Source organism: Oncorhynchus gorbuscha, unplaced genomic scaffold (genome assembly GCF_021184085.1).
Source record: "Oncorhynchus gorbuscha isolate QuinsamMale2020 ecotype Even-year unplaced genomic scaffold, OgorEven_v1.0 Un_scaffold_1956, whole genome shotgun sequence".
In the NCBI taxonomy this organism is placed as follows: Eukaryota; Metazoa; Chordata; class Actinopteri; order Salmoniformes; family Salmonidae; genus Oncorhynchus; species Oncorhynchus gorbuscha.
Genome location: NW_025744986.1, coordinates 64,414 through 87,500, shown reverse-complemented (window position 1 = coordinate 87,500; position 23,087 = coordinate 64,414). Strand labels below are relative to the sequence as shown.

The following is a 23,087-nucleotide window of genomic DNA, read 5'->3' as shown; positions in this document are numbered from 1 at the left end:
GAAGAGCGAGGGAGATTTAGATTTAGAGGTAGAGAGAGAGAGAGAAAGGTGGAGAGAGAGAAAGGTGGAGATAGAGAAAGGAGAGAGAGGCTGAGATGGAAAGGTGGAGAGTGAGCGAGAAAGAGGCTGCTGGGGAGACAGCAGGAGAAATCAAATTATTGCCCCTGCTCTGCCTCCCATAGAGACAGAAAAAAGCATTTATCTGTACCCTAGTCTGCAGGTGACAGCAACACACACACACACACACACACACACACACACACACACACACACACACACACACACACACACACACACACACACACACACACACACACACACACACACACACACACACACACACAGGAGGCGGGGAGGCAGGGGATGGATGATTATGGAGAAGAGAGGGATGGTGGTGGTGTAGGAAGAGGTGGGGTTGAGTGAGATTATGTCTATAGTACATAGGTGGTATTGAGAGAGGAGGGGAGGAGATGAGTAAATCAGGGCAGGAGAGGGAGGAGAGAAGGATATTATTTCGAGGAGAGGAGGTGGATAGGGAGGAGACGAGAATGGTTATGGAAAGGAGAGGGTAGAGAAGAGGAGTGGGGGATCTGAAGGTGAGTCTGGGATTCTGCTGCTTCATGTCACACTGATTTAGATCAGCAGGAAGACTCCTCTACCCATGATGCCTCAGTCAGTCCTGTATATCAACCATTCTCTAGTATCAACCCAATGCATTATGTATTATGAATTTTTCCTAACTTTGTCCCAACGTGGGCTAATTACAGTGGAGGTCACCAACCTGACTACAGCCAGTCATTGACTACGTCAGCATAGCTGTAGACTGCAGGTCTGTCTGTTGTGTTCCTACTGGAGTTTTACATGATCTGGCCAGGCCACACTGCTCTTCTGTTTTGTCAACAGAGATTATGAAAATAGGGCTGGCTGTTTCTGTCTGTATCACCTAGCCTCACAACTCCCTGCCCCCGCTAACCACAAACCACCGCACCGCCCCCTGCCCGCCCACCTGCCTGCTCGCCCCCTCTCGCACCCGAAAAACAATGAGGAGACACTTATCTGAAACAAGGAAGCCTCAGTCTGTCTCATCTGTTTGTCTCTCCCAACATTAGGCTAGTTGTTAAATGGACAGGGAACCAGTGGCCATTATTAACCCTCTCCTTGTTGCCATGCTCAGGTAGCTCTGCGTTGACGGGCTCTCATTTTCACTCAGAAAATAAGAGGGACCCAATTGAACTCTAAAAAGGTAATGTAATGCAGCCCCACTTTTTGCAGTGAAATCCTATAAACCAGTTGTGTAGGTAGGTAGGTCATTGATGGTGTGCTTCTCATGGTGAAAATGGATTCAAAATGGGTGGTATCAGTGGAGATTGCTTGACTCCTTTAAAAAAACTGATAGTGCTTTTTAGTACAGATATAGTTTAGTACAGATATACCTCATGACAATATCAAGTCACAGAGATCATCAGTCAGACACTGTTGAGACATAAATGTAGACGGGCCAAGAGAAATCTTCACATATAGTTGAGTTTCTATTATTCCTTTTCTACCTCAGTGTGTTTTCCCTCTGTCTGTCTGTCTGTCTGTCTGTCTGTCTGTCTGTCTGTCTGTCTGTCTGTCTGTCTGTCTGTCTGTCTGTCTGTCTGTCTGTCTGTCTGTCTGTCTGTCTGTCTGTCTGTCTGTCTGTCTGTCTGTCTGTCTGTCTGTCTGTCTGTCTGTCTGTCTGTCTGTCTGTCTGTCTGTCTGTCTGTCTGGCTGGCTGGCTGGCTGGCTGGCTGGCTGGCTGGCTGCCTGCCTGCCTGCCTGCCTGTCTGGCTGGCTGGCTGGCTGCCTGCCTGCCTGCCTGTCTGTCTGTCTGTCTGTCTGTCTGTCTGTCTGTCTGTCTGTCTGTCTGTCTGTCTGTCTGTCTGTCTGTCTGTCTGTCTGTCTGTCTGTGCCCAGTAAGACATTTTAGACGCTTGTTTGTTTGTTGCACTGGGTCATTCTTTATATGACTCATGTTAACGTGGGAGGCTGGTTTGAGGCTGTTTTGTTTCGAGTCAGAACTGAGATAGAGAGAAACAGAGACAATTTTTCTCTATTTCTCTCTTGTTGTTTCTGACTGAACTTGTTGTGCTACCTTACACACACACACACGCACGCACGCACGCACGCACGCACGCACGCACGCACGCACGCACGCACGCACACACACACACACACACACACACACACACACACACACACACACACACACACACACACACACACACACACACACACACACACAGCTAATGTTACTGATTGAGTGGAAAGTCAGAGAATGTCCCTCAGTACAAAGTCCTCATTGCAAAGTGTCGTACCATGGGTTGGGTAAACAGTAATACATTTTGGCTCCCATACACAGACACATGATCAAGAGACACTCAGACCTACCTTTGCACACGACACAAGCTACTCTCTCTCTCCCTCCCCCATCCCTTCATCCTCTGCCTGCATAGCGTCATGCCTGTAAACAGCTGCCTAATGGCTCTCAAACACACAAACATCATCAGTCATGAGAGAGCTGCTCGTTTGGGCCCCATCCTCCACCCTAAATCATTCATGCTAATTTTCTCAACGCACACACACACACACACACACACACACACACACACACACACACACACACACACACACACACACACACACACACACACACACACACACACACACACACACACACACACACACACACACACACACACACACACACACACACACACACACACACAGCCGTGCTATTACAATGTTGGCTACATCTCCAGCAGTTCCTGGGCACCCTTTCTCTGTTTGTCTGTCTCTTGTATTTCTCGTTCTGTTTCTCTCTCTTTCGATCTGCATTAACATTTCGTCTCTAAACTGCATCAATACCCTAACAGTTTGCGGCTGCTGTACATCAATGAATTCCATTACATATTTGACTCTTTTCTCCTTTTTTGTCTTGCAGGATGTGAAGTTCAATGACGTTGGATTTCATCATTTATACTCTGCTGAAGAGGTGAGTTCATGGGCAAGTTTTTTTTTTTTTTTGTCTCTAATTTCAATTTCGGCCAGTGCCATGTAGGTGCTATGGGACCATTAGGCTGCTGGCAGGCTGGTTATTTGGTTGGTTGGTATGCTGGAGAGCAGTTCAAGGAGGTGGTTCAACCTCAGGGATTTCTGGAGCTCTCATAGCCTTGCTGAGTCACAACCAATGTTCCCTCTAAGCTGCACAGAGCTTCAAGGGACTGAACTTCACTCAACTTTCTAGAGTTTTCCCCATTAGTTAACACTATCAACGCTTCCCTTTACTGTGGGAATTGTGATTCAATCAACACAATATTAGCCACTTTCAATGCAACATACCAAAACAAAATATGCAAGACTTCGTATCTAAAACTAACTATGAGGCAGAGTGCATCTGAGTAGGATTCTATTGCATTGACAGGCACAAGGGTTGTACTCTACACAGACCGGTGTGCCATAACCACTCAGGGCTGTACTCTACACAGACCGGTGTGCCATAACCACTCAGGGCTGTACTCTACACAGACCGGTGTGCCATAACCACTCAGGGCTGTACTCTACACAGACCGGTGTGCCATAACCACTCAGGGCTGTACTCTACACAGACCGGTGTGCCATAACCACAGATAACCACTCAGGGCTGTACTCTACTGTGCCATAACCACTCAGGGCTGTACTCTACACAGACCGGTGTGCCATAACCACTCAGGGCTGTACTCTACACAGACCGGTGTGCCATAACCACTCAGGGCTGTACCCTACACAGACCGGTGTGCCATAACCACTCAGGGCTGTACTCTACACAGACCGGTGTGCCATAACCACTCACTGTACAGACCGGTGTGCCATAACCCTCAGGGCTCACTCTACACAGACCGGTGTGCCATAACCACTAGGGCTGTACCACTCAGGGCTGTACTGTGCCATAACCACTCAGGGCTGTACTCTACACAGACCGGTGTGCCATAACCACTCAGGGCTGTACTCTACATAGACCGGTGTGCCATAACCACTCAGAGCTGCAGCAGACCTACAGAATATGCAAATTGGCCATTTCCATATATGGATTTGTGCCATTCACTTTGAACCAGACTGTTTTACAGCATGAGCGGTCGCGATTATTATGTGCTTGTTTTGAGATCAAAGCAAGAGCTGCATGTAGCCATGTGTGCATATTTGTTCATTTTCTTTGCTAATTAGTTAGTTATTAGCCCAGTTATAGCTGATTTGTAGTCAGCAATGTGGGAGTTATTGCTTCCTACAAGAGCATTTCTAGCCATCTTTGAAAGCGAGTCAGGTAAAGAGCTTTTTTATGTTTTAAAGGGGCAGTGTTGTATTTTGAGACAGGCTTGAATATGCTATGTAACCAATAGGTCGAGGGTAGCATAATTTGTCTGATTCTCTGTAATAATGGTATGGTTTGGTAATAATGGTAATGGTATGGTTTCTTGCATCAATCAACACAACAAAATGTTCAGTCTGAAGGACAAGTGGATAAACAGATTAATGTCCATCCCTGCATGTAGGCCGACGTTGAACACCACATATTGAGGCTGCTACTGTAGGCTGAATGGCAGAACCGCTATTTACATGTTAATATGTTATGTAATGCATTTTCTCCATAGTTTTTTGTGGTAGGCCTACATTATGATCAAATAGACACAGTAGCCTACTTGGCTACCAAAACAGTAAATCAAAGCGGGTACAGCCTCAGTGTTCACAGTAAACAAGCGCCGGAAGTTGCACACAAATTTCACAAGGTTCATGTTTGTGCTCAGCAGACCTGAAATTTGCTCAGTGCCAGAAAATATTAGAGGGAATATTGGTCACAACTCTTGGCAAATGGAAGTGGGCAGAATGTTAATTGAGAAAGAGGTGGACCACATCTCCATCAACGTTTACTTACACTCATTGTAGATCTCTCTGGAGTCGTGACATCGTCCACTTCCTCCTCCCCTCCCCGTCCCACCCTCTACCCCTCCGGTACCGTACCCAGTACCCACCACAGCACCCCTGCCTCCCAGTGTCCTACCAGGCCCCACTGCCTGTGGCGTGTAATTTACTTTTCACCCTGCGCAGTGCTGGAGAAGCGGGCGGGCAGGCAACTCGCACCACACTGGAGGTGACCCATTTCCCTGGGGTATTCAGTAGCCCTCCTAATCAGCCCTTCTCTGGGGCTTCCTCATTCACTCTGCAATTAGAGCTCTTGAGCCATCTCTCTCTCTTTCTCTCTGTCTTTCGCTCTCTTTCTCTCTCCCTGTCAGACAGTGGAAGAGTAGTTTAGTAGTTTCATGCGAAGATGAGCTACAGTACAGACAGACAAGCAGTCACGAGATTGTACTCTTAGGAAAGATTGACAGAGATGGATAGATTTGAAAGAAACACTTTTGGGAGGAAGGGAAAGAGAGGGAGTGAGGGAGCGTCTTTGAAAAACACTGCTTATGTGTCACTACATACAGAGCTACAGTTTGATGCTTCTCATTTGTTTTATTTCACCTTTATTTAACCAGGTAGGCCAGTTGAGAACAAGTTCTCTTTTACAACTGCGACCTGGCCTAGATAAAGCAAAGCAGTGCAACAAAAAACAACACAGGGTTACACATGGGATAAACAAACGTACAGTCAATTACACAATAGAAAAATCTGTTTGCAGTGTGTGCAAATGAAGTAAGGAGTTAAGGCAATAAATAGGCCATAGTGGCGAAGTAATTAACATTTAGCAATTTGCACTGGAGTGATAGATGTGCAAATGAGGATGTGCAGGTAGAAATATTGGTGTGCAAAAGAGCAGATAAACAAACAAAAAAAGGGACGAGGTAGTAAGTTGGTTGGATAGGCTATCTACAGATGGGCTGTGTACAGCTGCAGTGATCAGTAAGCTGCTCTAACAGCTGATGCTTAAAGTTAGTGAGGGAGATATCAGTCTCCAACTTCAGTGATTTTTGCAATTTGTTCCAATCATTGGCAGCAGAGAACTGGAAGGAAAGGCGACCAAAGGAGGTGTTGACTTTGGGGATGACCAGTGAAATATACCTGCTGGAGCGTGTGCTACGGGTGGGCGTTGCTATGGTGACCAGTGAGCTGAGATAAGGCGGAGCTTTACCTAGCAAAGACTTATAGATGACCTGGAGCCAGTGGGTTTGGCGACGAATATGTAGCGAGGACCAGCCAATGAGAGCATACATGTCGCAGTGGTGGGTAGTATATGGGACTTTGGTGACAAAACGGATGGCACTGTGATAGACTGCATCCAATTTGCTGAGTAGGGTGTTGGAGGCTAATTTGTAAATGACATCGCCGAAGTCAAGGATCGGTAGGATAGTCAGTTTTACGAGGGTATGTTGGCAGCATGAGTGAAGGAGGCTTTGTTGCGAAATAGGAAGCTGATTTCTAAATTTAATTTTGCATTGGTGATGCTTAGTATGAGTCTGGAAGGAAAGTTTACAGTCTAGCCAGACACCTACAGTGCCTTGCGAAAGTATTCGGTCCCCTTGAACTTTGCGACCTTTTGCCACATTTCAGGCTTCAAACATAAAGATATAAAACTGTATTTTTTGTGAAGAATCAACAACAAGTGGGACACAATCATGAATTGGGACGACTTTTATTGGATATTTCAAACTTTTTTAACAAATCAAAAACTGAAAAATTGGGCGTGCAAAATTATTCAGCCCCCTTAAGTTAATACTTTGTAGCGCCACCTTTTGCTGCATTTACAGCTGTAAGTCGCTTGGGGTATGTCTCTATCAGTTTTGCACATCGAGAGACTGAAATTGTTTCCCATTCCTCCTTGCAAAACAGCTCGAGCTCAGTGAGGTTGGATGGAGAGCATTTGTGAACAGCAGTTTTCAGTTCTTTCCACAGATTCTCGATTGGATTCAGGTCTGGACTTTGACTTGGCCAGTCTAACACCTGGATATGTTTATTTTTGAACCATTCCATTGTAGATTTTGCTTTATGTTTTGGATCATTGTCTTGTTGGAAGACAAATCTCCGTCCCAGTCTCAGGTCTTTTGCAGACTCCATCAGGTTTTCTTCCAGAATGGTCCTGTATTTGGCTCCATCCATCTTCCCATCAATTTTATCCATCTTCCCTGTCCCTGCTGAAGAAAAGCAGGCCCAAACCATGATGCTGCCACCACCATGTTTGACAGTGGGGATGGGGTGTTCAGGGTGATGGGCTGTGTTGCTTTTACGCCAAACATAACGTTTTGCATTGTTGCCAAAAAGTTCAATTTTGGTTTCATCTGACCAGAGCACCTTCTTCCACATGTTTGGTGTGTCTCCCAGGTGGCTTGTGGCAAACTTTAAACAACACTTTTTATGGATATCTTTAAGAAATGGCTTTCTTCTTGCCACTCTTCCATAAAGGCCAGATTTGTGCAATATATGACTGAATGTTGTCCTATGGACAGAGTCTCCCACCTCAGCTGTAGATCTCTGCAGTTCATCCAGAGTGATCATGGGCCTCTTGGCTGCATCTCTGATCAGTCTTCTCCTTGTATGAGCTGAAAGTTTAGAGGGACGGCCAGGTCTTGGTAGATTTGCAGTGGTCTGATACTCCTTCCATTTCAATATTATCGCTTGCACAGTGCTCCTTGGGATGTTTAAAGCTTGGGAAATCCTTTTGTATCCAAATCCGGCTTTAAACTTCTTCACAACAGTATCTCGGACCTGCCTGGTGTGTTCCTTGTTCTTCATGATGCTCTCTACGCTTTTAACGGACCACTGAGACTATCACAGTGCAGGTGCATTTATACGGAGACTTGATTACACACAGGTGGATTGTATTTATCATCATTAGTCATTTAGGTCAACATTGGATAATTCAGAGATCCTCACTGAACTTCTGGAGAGAGTTTGCTGCACTGAAAGTAAAGGGGCTGAATAATTTTTCACGCCCAATTTTTCAGTTTTTGATTTGTTAAAAAAGTTTTAAATATCCAATAAATGTCGTTCCACTTCATGATTGTGTCCCACTTGTTGTTGATTCTTCACAAAAAAAAATACAGTTTTATATCTTTATGTTTGAAGCCTGAAATGTGGCAAAAGGTCGCAAAGTTCAAGGGGGCCGAATGCTTTCGCAAGGCACTGTAGGTATTTATAGTTGTCCACATATTCAAAGTCAGAACCGTCCAGAATAGGGATGCTAGTCGGGCGGGCGGGTGTGGGCAGCGATCAGTTGAAGAGCATGCATTTAGTTTTATTAGCATTTAAGAGCAGTTGGAGGCCACGGAAGGAGTGTTGTATGGTATTGAAGCTCGTTTGGATTGTCCAAAGAAGGGCCAGATGTATACCGAATAGTGTCTGCATAGAGAATCACCCGCAGCAAGAGCGACATCATTGACATATACAGAGAAAAGAGTCGGCCCGAGAATTGAACCCTGTGGCACCCCCATAGAGACTGCCAGAGGTCTGGGCAACAGGCCCTCCGAATTGACACACTGAATTCTATCTAAGAAGTAGTTAGTGAACCAGGTGAGGCAGTCATTAGAGAAACCAAGGTTATTGAGTCTGCCGATAAGAATGTGGTGATTGACAGAGTCGAAAGCCTTGGCCAGGTCGATGAAGATGGCTGTACGGTACTGTCTTTAACCTGTTGCGACGTGCAATTCCATATCCGGGATCCTATTTATAGCCTCAAGCTCATTACCATAACGCAACATTAACTATTAATGAAAATCGCAAATTAAATGAAATAAATATATTTGCTCTCAAGCTTAGCCTTTTGTTAACCTCTTTCTCCTACCTGGCACGCAGGCGTCCCATCTAGAGCTCTGGAAATGCAAATGCCCATACTGTTATTTATTTTATTAATCTTGCTCCTTTGCACCCCAGTATCTCTACTTCCACATTCATCTTCTGCACATCTATCACTCCAGTGTTTAATTGGTATATTGTAATTACTTCGCCACAATGGCCTATTTATTTATTTCTACCGTATTATTGACTGTATATTTGTTTATTCCCATGTGTAAGTCTGTTGTATGTTTCGAACTTCTTTTGCTTTATCTTGGCCAGGTCGCAGTTGCAAATGAGAACTTGTTCTCAACTAGCTTACCTGGTTAAATAAAGGTGAAATAAAACAAATAAAAGGAGCAGATTTCTGGGCGTGGTAGGATTGATTCAGGGCATAATGTACAGACAAGGGTATGGTATGGTGCAAGTACAGTGGAGTTAAACCTAGGCATTGAGTGACGATGAGAGAGGTTGCATCTCTGGAGGCGCCAGTTAACCTAGGTGCGGTCTCCGCAAGTTTGGGGAGTGGGACAAAGGAGCTATCTGAGGCATGTTGAGTGGAACTAGGGGCTCCGCAGTAAAATAAAACAATGAGATCTACCCTAAACAACAGCATACAAGGCATATTGACATTAGAGAGAGGCAGTAAGCATTCACAGGTGCTGATTGGGAGAGCTAAGACAACAACGGGTAAGACAACAATGGGTAAATGGTGATGAATGGGCAGAGATGGTCAGTTAGCCACACACAGGGCCGGAGTTCAAGTCTGGGGCCGACAGATAAACAAAATGAAGTACCGTGTTAATGAACAGTTATGAAAATGTGGTGAAGGACATTTGATCTGCAACATTTTAATTTACCGGACATTTGAGAAATGTACAGGACCTATATGCATTGGGTGCGTAACCTGATTAGGGCGTTCACCCAGTGTGCTTAGAATGACAGAAATCACATTTAGATAATGGTTTTTCATAATACCAGAACATGCAAGTCGAATATTGCAATGATGTGCTGTCTTTCTTATCGAATTCTGATGCACACTTTGAAGATGTTAGAATAACGGTCCACTTTTACTTTTCCTCAGCCAACAAGACATGTAACGAACAGCAAAATCCCTGGCTTATGTCAATCTACTATCCCCTATAGTAGATTAGTTGACATATTCCGTAGATCAGCTTGTTCGAGACTCTGGGGCAGTTGTGGGACGATAGATCCCTGGGGTATTTCATTAAAAAAAGTTTAAAAGCAATAAGTCTGATGCAATAGATAGAACGTTTATCTTAAAATGTTGATAAACTATTATTTTTTTAAGCGTACGAGGCACTAGAGTACGCGTGCATGTTCTGTCCATAGTGAAATTAGTGGGAAAACAATTGACAAAATCGCACCGCACAAGCAAGCCTCATATATAATAAATCAGTCAACTTTCAAACAATTAAGTATATGTTTATTCTTACTGCCTCCAGCTCTTTACAAAGTGGTGTGTGACGTGCTGATGTAGCTTGCCTTCCGTTGCCTATGCATTTGCTGTTTGAGATGCTGCTGTAGTAGCAGCTCTCGCACTGTCTGACAGATTAGTTGCGTAAAGGCTCTGTATGCTGTACGTGTATGATAAATAAAATACATAATGAATATACTATATACACGCACCAATTCAATTCCACCCGCTGTACCTGGACTTTGAACTACTCCCCTCTGGGCACAGGTATAGGGCACCCCTCAGCAGGAAAAACAGAACTAGACAATAATTTCTGCCAGGTGTGATATCCCTCCTAAATAGCTCGGGCTAATGTTCCTATCGACTCCGTGAGGCCAGCAGCAGGCTAGTCTTTTTTATTTTTTATGTTTTATTTTTCTATTTTTCTTTATTATATATTTTTTATTTTTTTTATTGGTATGTAACTGTTATGGAAGTTGTATTGTCAATTTTGTTTTGTATTTAAACGTCACTTTAAATGTGTACATCACCCTGCAAAAAAAAATCCCCATGGGAACAATAAAATCAGTAAGTAAGTACTCAATTATGCAAATGAACCTATAGACCGATAAGCATGATCAGTCAAATGTATTTCCATCAATTGTTATTTCAATGAATAGTCTAAAAAGCATTTCACAGTGGGATTTTCTCTTCTCTGACAATTGGCCAGCACTGATTTTTATCGTATTTTAAATATATATATATAATAGTGACCGGCTAACGGAAACCATGGTCCACACTAAGGGAGGCAGAGCATCACACCACTGTCCAACATTGTCGAGCATTCATTTAGGTGACGTTATCAGGTAGGAAGGTAAGACCCAGATGCAAATAACGTCAAATTATCAATGGTTTAATAATCCAACAGGGGCAGGCAATAGACAGGTCAAGGCAGGCAGGGGTCAGTAAACCAGAGGTGGGCCAACCATACCGGACGGCAGGTAGGCTCAGGGCAGGCAGAGGTCAATAATCCAGAGGTTGGGCAAAGGTACAGGACGGCAGGCAGGGTCAGGGACAGGTAGAGTGATCAGGCAGGAGCGCCCAGAACCAGGAGGGGTAGAAAAAAAGAGAGGCTGGGAAAAGCAGGAGCTGAAACACAAAAATGCTGGTTGAGTTGACAAACAAGCTGAACTGGCAACAGACAAACAGAGAACAAAGGTATAAATACACAGGGGATAATGGGGAAGATGGACGACACCTGGAAGGGGGTGGTAACAATCACAAAACCGGTGAAACAATCAGGGTGTGACAGTAACCTCCCCCCATGGGCCCTACCTGGGCACATACCTGTTCGACGGTGCTGGCGGTGGAAGTGGGCGATGAGGGCTGGGTCCAGGATGTTTCCAGTGTATACCCAGCACTTCCCGTCCGGGCCATAACCCTCCTAGTCAACCAGGTACTGGAAACCCCTGCCCTGTGGTCGAACACTTAGGAGGCGTCTCACTGTGTAGGCCATCGATGACACAGGGAGATGGGGTGGGCCTGGAAACATAGGACAAAAGGGCTGTGAGACACATTCTTAATCCTAGACACATGGAAAGTAGGGTGAATACAAAGGGTACTGGGGTAACAAAAGACAAACAGTAGTGGGGCTTATTCTAGAGATAGCGAACATCCAATGAAATGGGGGGGGGGGTTACTTGACTCCACCTGGAGAGCCATACCCTCAGCCCAAGCCGATAGCGTGGAGCAGGTGTCCTGTGGCGATCCGCTTGTCGCCTATACCTAGAAGTGGTCTTCAACAGAGGGGCCCGGGCTCTCTTCCAGGTACGGCGACAGCGGCGGATGAACATCTGGGCAGAGGGATTGCTGACTCCTCCTCTTTTGTTAGGGGAAGAGCGGAAGCTGATATTCCAAGGAACACTCTAAGGGCGAGAGACCCGTGGAAGAGCAAGGAAGGTGGATGTGAGCGTACTCAACCCATACCAGTTGCTGATTCCCGGTGGCAGGGTTGCAGGAGACTAGGCAGCAAAGAGTTTTCTCTACGTCCTGGTTGGCCCGCTCCGTCTGGCCGTTGGACTGAGGGTGGATTCTGGAGGACAGGCTGGCCGACGACCCAATGAGCGTGCGGAATGCCTTCCAGAACTGGGACAAGAACTGAGGACCCCGGTCGGAGACCATGTCCAACGGGAGTCCGTGGATCCAGAAGATGTGCTGCACCATAAGGTGGGCCCTCTCCTTGGCCGAGGGTAGTTTGGGGAGAGGAATGAAGTGGGCAGCTATAGAAGACCGGTCGGCCACAGTTAGGATGGCAGTGTTGCCCTCAGACGGGGGCAGACCAGTGATGAAGTCCAGGGATATATGGGACCAGGGACGGTGAGGGACAGGCAGTGGGTTGAGAAGATCAGCCGGAGCTTGCCGAAGAGTCTTGTTCTGTGTGCAGGCCGTGCAGGTGGCGATAAACGCGGCAACATCCAGAACCATAGTAGGCCACCAAATGTGTCGTTGCACGAAGGCCAGGGTCCGACGAGAACCCAGGTGGCAAGCAAGCCTGGAGGAACCGCGGAGGAACAGTGTCAGGCACAAACATCCAGGTATCTGCCCCCCCCCCCCCCCGTGTTTGGCTGGGACTGCTGTGCCTCCCAGACCTGTTTCCCTATACCCCAGCTGAGTGCCGTCAACAGGCATGAGGTGGGAAGGATGGTCTCGGGATTGTAACCGTGGGGTTATAGCGGCAAGACAGGGCATCCGGCTTTACGTTCTTGGACCCCGGCCAGTAGGAGAGGGAAAATTTGAACCAGGTAAACAGCAGAGCCCATCTCGCGTGCCTGGAGTTGAGGCGCTTGGCGGTGCAGAGATACTCTAAGTTTGTGTGGTCGGTCCATACAATGAATGGATGTTCCGCCCGTTCTAGCTGTGAAAAGATCCCGATTCCCCACATCATAGTTCCTCTCCATGGAATTGAGGCGGTGGGAGAAGGCGGCGTAGGAATGCAACTTAAGGTCCATGGCAGAATGTTGGGACAGGACAGCCCCCACTCTGACATCCGAAGCATCGGCCTCCACCACGAGCTGACACGAGCTAACCCCACCACAAACTGACACGAGCTGGCCACGAGCTAACCCCGGATAAAGCGGCAATAAAAGTTGGCGAACCCCAGGAAGCGTTGCAGCTGCACCCTGGATGTAGACTGAGGCCAATCCAGCACCGCTCTCAACTTCATGGGATCCATCTGGACACACCCCGCAGAGATGATGTAGCCCAGAAAGGGAATGGTGGAGCAATGGAACTCGCACTTTTCAGCCTTAACAAACAACTGGTTCTCCAGAAGGCGCTGGAGAACATGTCAGATGTAGAGCATGTGTTCTTGGGGAGAGCGGGAGAAGACAAGGATGTCATCAATGTAAACGAAGACGAACCGGTTCAGCATGTTGCAGAGAACATCATTCACCAGAGCCTGGAACACGGCAGGGACGTTGGTGAGGCCAAAGGGCAAGACCAGATATTCGTAGTGGCCGCTGGTCGTGTTAAAGGCGGTCTTCCACTCGTCCCCCTCCCGTAATGTCATTGAGTCCTCGGTACTCAATGCACAGGCGCAGTGTCTTGTCCTTTTCTTCGTGAAGAAACCTGTGCCAGCGGGAGAGGAAGAGAGACGGATACATCTTGTAACTAGGGAGTCCCCAATGTAGGCCTCCATAGCCTTGGTCTCTGGTCCCGACAGAGTACAGACGTCCCCGGGGCGGCGTGGTGCTAGGGAGAAGGTCAATCCCGCAGTCATAGGGGCGGTGCGGCGGAAGGGAAGTGGCCTGGGACTTGCTGATCACCTCCAGGAGGTCCTGGTACTCTGCGGGAATGACAGAGAGGTCCGGAGCAACTTCTGAGCCCCCAGGAAGACGTCCCAGGGCAGGTTGCGCCGACTTCAGACAATAGGCGTGGCGGACTTCAGCCCATGATAGCATGGGCTGAGGTGATTGTGTCGTGGAGCCAGGAGAATCCCAAAACCACGGGAATCTGGGGGAACTTGATGAGCAGGAATTGAATCGTCTCTCTGTGATTCCCTGACACATCTAGGTTAATAGGAGTGGTGTTATGGGTGACCCGATCTATAGAGCATCCATACAGCTCTCTAACATCCATGGGAATGGAGAGGGGATGAGTGGGAATGTTCAGCTCGGAAGCCAGTGTGGCGTCCAAAAAGCTCTCGTCGGCCCCAGAGTCAACGATTAGACTGGTTTCCCCATAACAGAATGACATAAAAACGGGGTGCGAGTAAGGGAAACAGAAAAGTTCTCAATGTTGCCCACCAGAGTAGTCACTACCAGTGAGCTACCGGTGAGCCTGGTCTTTTACCGTGCAAGAGGACACAAAATGACCAAAAGTCCAGCAATACAGACAGCACCTTGTGTTGATCCTGTGTTGCCGGTCCGCTGGCAACAACTCAGATATGCCTAGTTTCATAGGCTCGAGAAACAGTGCCTTGGCCGTCTTTAGTGACGCGAGGAAGGTCGGAAAACCTTGGGTGCTCTCGTCCTTGACCTCTTTCAGGGCGCTGTGCAGGAACATGTCACACAGTGCTTCCTGGTTCCACGCACTCTCCACTGCCAACGTGCGGAAATCCACCACATAGTCAGCCACTCCGCAGGCGTTTCTGCCGGAGCTGGATTAGCTTCCGGGCAGCTTCTCTCCCGGAGAACTGGGCATCAAAAACCTTCCTCACCTCTCCCATGAACCCCTCCAGACTCACGCACATGGCCGGCTGTTGTTCCCATACGGCGGTAGCCCAGGTAAGAGGCCTCCCAGACATCAGCATGATGAGGTAGGCCGTCTTGGAGCGATCTGAGGGGAAGGAGGACTGAAGCTCAAAATTGAGGGCACACAGCTAAAAACGCCCGACAGGTGCTTGGTTCCTCATTAAAGCATTCCAGGGGAGGTAAACGGGGCTCCCGGGAAGGTGGAGTGGCCGGTGGGGCGGCGCTGCTAACTGCCGAGTTACTGAGGGCAGGCTGCCCCCCAGACAACACACGGAATTGCTCCTGCAGCATATCCAACGCCCGGTCATGGCACTCAGCCAATGTTTGGATCCCCTCCATAAGACCACGAAGCAATTCCTTGTGCCTACCAATGGAGGCTCCTTGGGAGAAGATGGCGTTGCGCAGCTGGCCCGTGTCTGTTCGTACAGTCAGGTAGGAAGGTAAGACCCAGATGCAGACAATGTCAAATTATCAATGGTTTAATAATCCAACAGGGGCAGGCAATAGACAGGTCAAGGCAGGCAAGGATCAGTAAACCAGAGGTCGGGCAAAGGTACAGGATGGCAGGCAGGGTCACGGGCAGGCAGAGTGGTCAGGCAGGCGGGCTCAGATTCAGGACAGGCAAGGGTCAAAACCTGGGGGTGAGAAAAATAGAGACTGGGGAAAAGCAGGCGCTGAGACACAAAAACGCTAGTTGACTTGACAAACAAGCCGAACTGGCAACAGACAATCAAAGAACACAGATATAAATACAAAGGGGATAATGGGAAAGATAGGTGACACCTGGAGAGGAGTGAAGACCATCACAAAGACAGGTGAAACAGATCAGGGTGTGACAAATGTTGCCGGACCAGCAGGCTTGATCGAATGCATAGGCTGGGTAGAACATCTGTTGTTGAGTCAACCGCTGGGATAATGTAGCAACAAACTTAGTCTTTCTGTGAAGCCGATCGTATGTCCTTGCAATGATTGAAATTAAAATATGTATCACAGTGATGGATAAACATTAGGCTACCACTAATAATTCTAACATAAACTATCTGTAAAATAAATGGATAGAATGAGAGAATGGCGACACTGCTTCCTTTCCCTCTGGTGGATTTATTTTCTATTCATTAGAGGCTTCATGCATGTCAGTCAGAGGGTAATCATGTAATCAATGGAATAAAAATGATGCACTTGCTGTGAAGGTTAAGAAAGGCACTGGAGTGTGGTTCTCCTCCCAATCGTACACCACAGAGACTCAAAGCTCATGGGCCTGTCTACATGTGTCCTTTTCTTCTTTCTCTCTCCTCCCTGTCTCTTCCACTCCTTCTCTCACTCTCTTCCCGCTCTCCCTCTTGCTACCTCCCCTTCACCTCGCTTTTCCCTCTCCCTCTCTGCTCCCTCTCTCTGTCTCCCACCACTCTCTTATCCTCCTGCTCTCTTCCTGAATCTCCCCCCTCTATGTCCTCTCCCTTTCTGTCTCCTACCTCATTCACTCTCTCTCCTTTTGCATTCACTCCCTCTCCCCCTGCCCCCTCTCACTTTTCCCCAGCGTCACTGGTAAAGAAATGGACTAATCAGCATAGACTTCCTGCTGCCGACTTCTCGCTCTCCTCTCCCCCCTCCTTTGCCAGCCCACTTCCTGTATACAGAGTGTGATGCATTGTGGGAGACAGACGTCTGTCTTAACCGGGTTAGTCGTGCAGCCTGGCTTACTGTCAGAGATGCTGCTAATCCTGCTACATGTGTGTGTGTGTCTGTGTGTCTGTGTATGTCTGTCTGTGCCGGTCCTACACACACTCTACCCTGAAAGAGAAGGAAGCAGACGTTGCTAAATGCAATATCGATTTTTCATATTGTGCCAAGAGTGTCTTATTTGCATAATATAAGCTTAAGAGTACCCTGGCTGTATATGTATATTTAACATAAAGCTTCTCCTTCATGTCGGTGTGGGTGTCTGTCTTTGGGTTTGAACAATAGCCATAAGGTTAGATGTGTTTATATATGGAGGTTTCCTACACCTGTTTGTCTTTTTCCCTAACAGCCACATTAACATATTATTGGCCATCCCTCAAATCATCTCACCTGTTGTCTAAGGGTTTGTGTTTCCTGTCCCTGTCAGGTGCTGATATGTGTACACGATGAGCGGACTGGGGGACAACTCCATGGAGCCTCTGAGCTCGGAAAACCGAAAACGCAAGCTCTCCACCTGCGACACGCCCGGTCTGGGGTGAGTAGGGGGCTGGTGACAAAACATACAAATATATTTTGCCAAGTCCGATAATACACATTTTTATTCATACATTTGGAATTACACCAGGGTGTATGTAGCCTTTTTACTGTATTCTACTGTAGGTCAACCCTGGCTACTGACTCTGGAGATCACTAGTAGCTGTAGTCATTCACCTTAAGAGTATCTAGTCTACACTCAAGTCTACACAGGCAGCCCAATTCAGATTTTTTTTCACCCCTAATTGGTCTTTTGACCATTCAAATCAGATCTTTTCACATCAGATCTGTTTCAGAGCTGATCTGATTGGTCAAAATGCCAATTAGTAAAATAAAAGATCAGAATTGGGCTGCCTGTGTAAACATAGCCAATTTGTACCCGTTTGAAACCGGTTACACAATATTCGACCATTAGATTATTTCGGTGGGATATTGGGTTAAGCTCAACATTGACCTGTTGGAAACCAGTTTCTGTTTGAATAGTCTGAAAATCCATTCTCAAAGTCATGGAAGGTTGAATGTGTATGTCCAAGCATGGATGAGTCAATGCTCAGAGAATGAAAGATTGTTATTGTAGTGATCGAACCACATCCCCAGAATGCTATACTGTACTTGACATTCGGCACATTAAAGACTCTGGGCAGATTCGGTAACCTTAAACATGGAAATAGGCCGTTTTCGTAGTCAAACTACCAGCGTCATATTCAGTCGGGCATGATTTAAATTTTTTTTGTTTTAAGTGTTTTGAAATTTAATAACAAATACAAGCATTTCTTATTGTACAATTTCAGGTAGTCCCTCCCTGTTTCAGTCCATTTTCTTCCATTTGGTGCCTAATGAATAGAACGCTGGTAAAACAAGTGTAAATAATAATGGTGAATACCGGTAATAACACATAGTGGTACACCCTGTAGGTGTGAGCGGAGACGGCGGGAGCAGGAGACTAAATACATAGAGGAGCTGGCCGAATTGATCTCTGCCAACCTCGGTGACATCGACAGCTTCAACGTCAAGCCAGACAAGTGTGCCATCCTCAAGGAGACAGTGCGCCAGATCAGACAGATAAAAGAGCAGGGTGAGTAGAGACAGACACCCATTGTAGCCGTGGGTAACCCATTAGTAATATCTGCAACTTTATCACTGACTACACAGTACCACTGCTAGACATGGCTGTCTCAGAACCCGTACTGTGGCAATGACAGAAATGGCACCCTATTCCCTATTTTGGACACTACTTTTTGTCAGCCTTTGGACAAGACTAATAGTAAACCCATCACCATTACTTTCATCATATCATCCCTTAAATCTGTGGCTCCCAATGTTGTTAGTGCACCTAAAACATGTGGAGTGTTATTGGCCTTGATCATAGTCTAGCAGATGTGAATTTAGCACTGGAGTGGCGCTGGAGTAGCACTGGAGTGGCACTGGTTTAGCACTGGAGTGGCACTGTTTTAGCACTGGAGTGGCATTGGTTTAGCACTGGAGTGGCACTGGTGTGGCACTGGATTAGCACTGGAGTGGCACTGGTTTAGCACTGGAGTGGCACTGGATTAGCACTGGAGTGGCACTGGTTTAGCACTGGTGTGGCACTGGAGTGGCACTGGATTAGCACTGGAGTGGCACTGGTTTAGCACTGGAGTGGCACTGGATTAGCACTGGAGTGGCACTGGTGTGGCACTGGAGTAGCACTGGTTTAGCACTGGAGTGGCACTGGATTAGCACTGGAGTGGCACTGGTTTAGCACTGGAGTGGCGCTGGAGTAGCACTGGAGCGGCACTGGTTTAGCACTGGAGTGGCATTGGATTAGCACTGGTTTAGCACTGGAGTGGCACTGGAGTGGCACTGGAAAGCCAGATGGGCTAAGAGGGAGGCAATTAGAGCTGATAGTATGGAGCAGGTCTGTGAGAGGGCTGGAGCCCTGGCTGTGTGTCTTTCCCCCAGAGCAGCTGGGCCAGGGAGAGGAGGGGAGGGGAGGGATGGAGGAGAGGGAGAACTGTGGGCCCAGGTGCACAGAGCCACAGACTCATCCATCACTCATTCATCTCCACACCATTTCACAGCCTGGGCGGTTGGGGATTGTTTGGGGGGAACTTTGGCAGGGATTTGTGTGCATGTCACTTCTTCTGTGTGCCTGTCTGTGTGTGTCTGTGTGTGTCTGTGTGTGTCTGTGTCTGTGTGTGTGTGTGCGAGAGCAACTATGATTGTATAACTGCCGTTACAGGTAATCAAAGTGGACTGCTTTGCCTCCGTTATTGTCTGGTACAATCTTGTTGAAGTTGTTGTAGATAGTGAATCATTTGCAGACTTTTACAGTACTTTTACATGACTTTTGATGCATGTTTCATTCCCCCTTTGGATAGGCACCACAGGTGTTCACAATGGCTTGGAGGCACAGGAGGTTGGTGGTATCTTAATTAGGGAGGACAGGCTCATAGTAGCGGCTGGGACGGAGTAAATGAAATGGAATCGAACACATAAAACTCATGGTTTCCATGTGTTTGATACCATTCCATTTACTCCATTCCAGTCATTATTATGAGCCGTCCTCCCCTCAGCAGCCTTCTGTGATGGGCATTGGTAGGGGAACCGCAGGGAGTAGTAGGCTTAAGTTGGCCGTAGACACTGATTTAAGATCAGTTTAGTGTCCTAGATCTAGCTGAGCCAAATTGAGTTGGAGGATTATAGTCTGAACAGAGACTGAGGCAGGGGGAAGTGACAGTCAGTCTGAACAGAGACCAAAACTGAGACAGGGGGAGGTGATAGTCAGTCTGAACAGAGACCGAGACTGAGGCAGGGGGAGGTGACAGTTAGTCTCTGCCACCTCGACAGGAAGGGGAAGTACAGCTGGCACTGACTCTCCGGAGACAGGTTGCCATAGTTACCGGAAGTGAATAATAAAGTGCCATTGGATTTCACTCTTTACAACTCTGTCTGGTTCTCTCTTTCTTTCTTTCTTTCTTTCTTTCTTTCTTTCTTTCAAATTTGTTCTCAACCTTTCTCTTTCTTTATTTCTCTCTCTTTCGCTCTCCCTCTGTCTACCCCTTCTCTCTCCCTCTGTCTACCCCTTCTCTCTCCCTCTGTCTACCCCTTCTCTCTCCCTCTGTCTACCCCTTCTCTCCCCCTCTGTCTCTCTACCTTTCCTTCTACCTCTCCACCACCTCCCTCTCCTTCTGCACCCCTATTCCCATTTTCTCTATCCCCTCTCTCAATTAAATGTCAATTTAAGGGGCTTTATTGGCATGGGAAACATATGATAGCTTTGACAAAGCAAGTGAAGTAGATAATAAACAAAAGTGAAATGAACAATAAAAATTAACAGTAAACATTAAGAATAAATGTGCAAATAGTTAAAATACAAAAGAAAAAAGAAATAAACTTAAATATGGGTTGTATTTACAATGGTGTTTGTTCTTCACTGGTTGCCCTTTTCTTGTGGCAACAGGTCCCAAATATTGCTGCTGTGATTGCACACTGTGGTATTTCACACAATAAATATGGGAGTTTATCAAAATTGGGTTTGTTTTCAAATTCTTTGTGGTCTGTGTAGTCTGTGGGAAATTAGTGTCTCTAATATGATCATACATTTGGCATGAGGATAGGAAGTGCAGCTCAGTTTCCACATCATTTTGTGGCAGCGTGCACATAGCCTGTCTTCTCTTGAGAGCCAGGTCTGCCTACGGTGGTCTTTCTCAATAGCAAGGCTATGCTCCCTGAGTCTGTAGATAGTCAAAGCTTTCCTTAAGTTTGGGTCAGTCACAGTGGTCAGGTATCCTAAGATTTGTATTTGACCATGTATATGTTTACCCATACATCTCTGTTTTGGATAGATAACTCTTCGTGTTGTTGTTTGTTTAGTGTTTTACAATTTTCCCAGAAGTGGTTTGAGTCTATGGATTCTTCAATTACGTTGAGCTGATTTCTGACGTACTGTTCCTTCTTTTTCTGTAGTGTATTTCTGTATTGTTTTAGTGATTCACCATAGTAAAGGCTCAGGTTTTCTGGGTCTCTATGTTTTTGTTTGGATAGGTTTCTAGATTTCTTTCTTTGGTTTTTGCATTCTTCGTAAAACCACTTGTCATTGTTATTAATTTTCTTCAGTTTTCTATTTGACGTTTTTAGATTTGATTGGAAAGCTGAGAGGTCAAATATACTATTTAGGTTTTCTACTGCCAAGTTTACATTTTCACTATTACAATGAAATGTTTTGTCCAGGAAGTTGTCTAGTAGGGATTGAATTTGTTGTTGCCTAAATGTTTTTTGGTAGGTTTCCACACTACTTTCCTTTCATCTAAAGTATTTCTTAATATTATTCAGTTCCTTTGGCTTTGATGCCTCATGATTGAGTATTACTCTGTTCAAGGAGACTGTGATTTTGCTGTGACCTGATAAGGGTGTCAGTGGGCTGACTGAATGCACGGAGAGACTCTGGGTTGAAGTCAGTGATAAAGTAGTCTACAGTACTACTGCCAAGAGATGAGCTATACATGTACCTACCCCTCGAAGCCTATCTTTGACTTTGTACATACCAGCGTACGACAGAGCTGCAGGAGTTGTGACCCGTTTTTTTGGTCATGTTGTGCCTTGGGAGGCATATGGGGCAGGGATTGCTGTCACCTCCAGGTAGGTGTTAGTCCCCCTGTGTGCTGAGGGTGTCAGGTTCTTGTCCAGTTCTGACATTTAGGCCGCCACAGACTAGTACATGTCCCTGGGCCTGGAAATTATTGATTTCCCCCTCTAGGATCTCTACCTTCAGAGCAGGGCTGGCTGTTTTTCTTTCTGTTTGCTGTATCTGTCCCCTCTGGGATCTAATCAGATGGAAGGATTCCTGTAGCCCAGCTCCAGATAGCTTCTGCATTAATACTGCTGTTGCCTAGTGCCTGCCTGGATCTCTGCCAGCCAGCCAGTCCCTCTTAAATCTCACACTAAATATAAAGTATGAAGGCAGCAAGGCAAGTTGCTACCTAGTCCAAACCATACACTATACTGCTCTGGTCTACGTCCAGCCCTGGTCTGGTCTCAGCCCCTTCGCTCCTCAGACAGAGAAGGCTGCATATGGATGTTGCTCCCCTTACCTGGTGCTTTGTGTGGAGGGAAGGTTGGGAAACGCTGACCCCTGGTGGTTGTTGGAGCTTTAATAAGTGGATTGTGATGTAGTTACACAGATCTGTGTCTAAAGAGTTTACTTTACACCTTTCACAGCTAATCTCTTCATACTTTTAATGTTTTCTTATTTGCACACACATTTGCACAGGAGATGTGTGTTAGGAATTAAAGGTGTGTTAGGAATTTAAGATGTCGCCGAAGGGGAGGGCTGCCATCTTATCGGCTCTTAACCAACCATGCTATTTTGTTTGTTTTTTCACGTTGTTCGTAATTTGTTTTGTACATAATGTTGCTGCTGCCGTCTCTTATGACCCAAAAAGAGCTTCTGGACATCAAAACTGAGATAACTCACCTCAAATTGGACGAGGAGTTCTTCATCAATGAGTCGGATGCGAGGGATATACTACAGACACCCGATCAGGCCCAGATCCCCGTGATTTGCTGGAAAGGGAAACGTAGGTTCCGCGGAAAGAGATCAGGATGCCTTGTGAGGATCTGGCGACGAGTGGCGAATCTGCCCTTGCCTTCCGTTCTGCTAGCTAACGTTCAATCGCTGGAAAATAAATGGGACGAACTGAAAGCACGTATATCCTACCAACAGGACATTAAAAACTGTAATATGTTATGTTTCACCGAGTCGTGGCTGAACGACAACATTAAGAACATACAGCAAGTGGTTTATATACTCTATCGGCAGGACAGAACAGCAGCCTATGGTAAGAGGCCTACGCGGAGGCCTACGCATATTTGTAAACAATAGCTGGTGCATGATATCTAAGGAAGTCTCAAGGTTTTGCTCGCCTGAGGTAGAGGTAGAGTATCTCGTGATAAGCTGTAGA

General features: G+C 46.5%; 1 protein-coding gene and 1 long non-coding RNA gene across 2 annotated transcripts in view; one reads left to right on the top strand and one right to left on the bottom strand.

Moving 5' to 3' along the window:
- The window catches only part of LOC124017353 (nuclear receptor coactivator 3-like), a 44,543-nt gene that overhangs the window by 465 nt on the left and 20,991 nt on the right, over window positions 1-23,087 (top strand). Inside the window, exons 2-4 of the mRNA XM_046332606.1 lie at window positions 2,966-3,016; window positions 17,039-17,146; window positions 18,060-18,220. Coding sequence (XP_046188562.1) covers window positions 17,058-17,146; window positions 18,060-18,220 — 250 coding nt within the window. The 5' untranslated portion in view covers window positions 2,966-3,016; window positions 17,039-17,057. The remainder of the gene's footprint in view (window positions 1-2,965; window positions 3,017-17,038; window positions 17,147-18,059; window positions 18,221-23,087) is intronic.
- Window positions 11,100-16,254, bottom strand: LOC124017354. Its single transcript, XR_006835491.1, has 3 exons — window positions 15,715-16,254; window positions 11,528-11,722; window positions 11,100-11,329 (listed from the first exon to the last, which is right to left on the bottom strand). It is a non-coding gene; the product is annotated as an uncharacterized LOC124017354 (long non-coding RNA).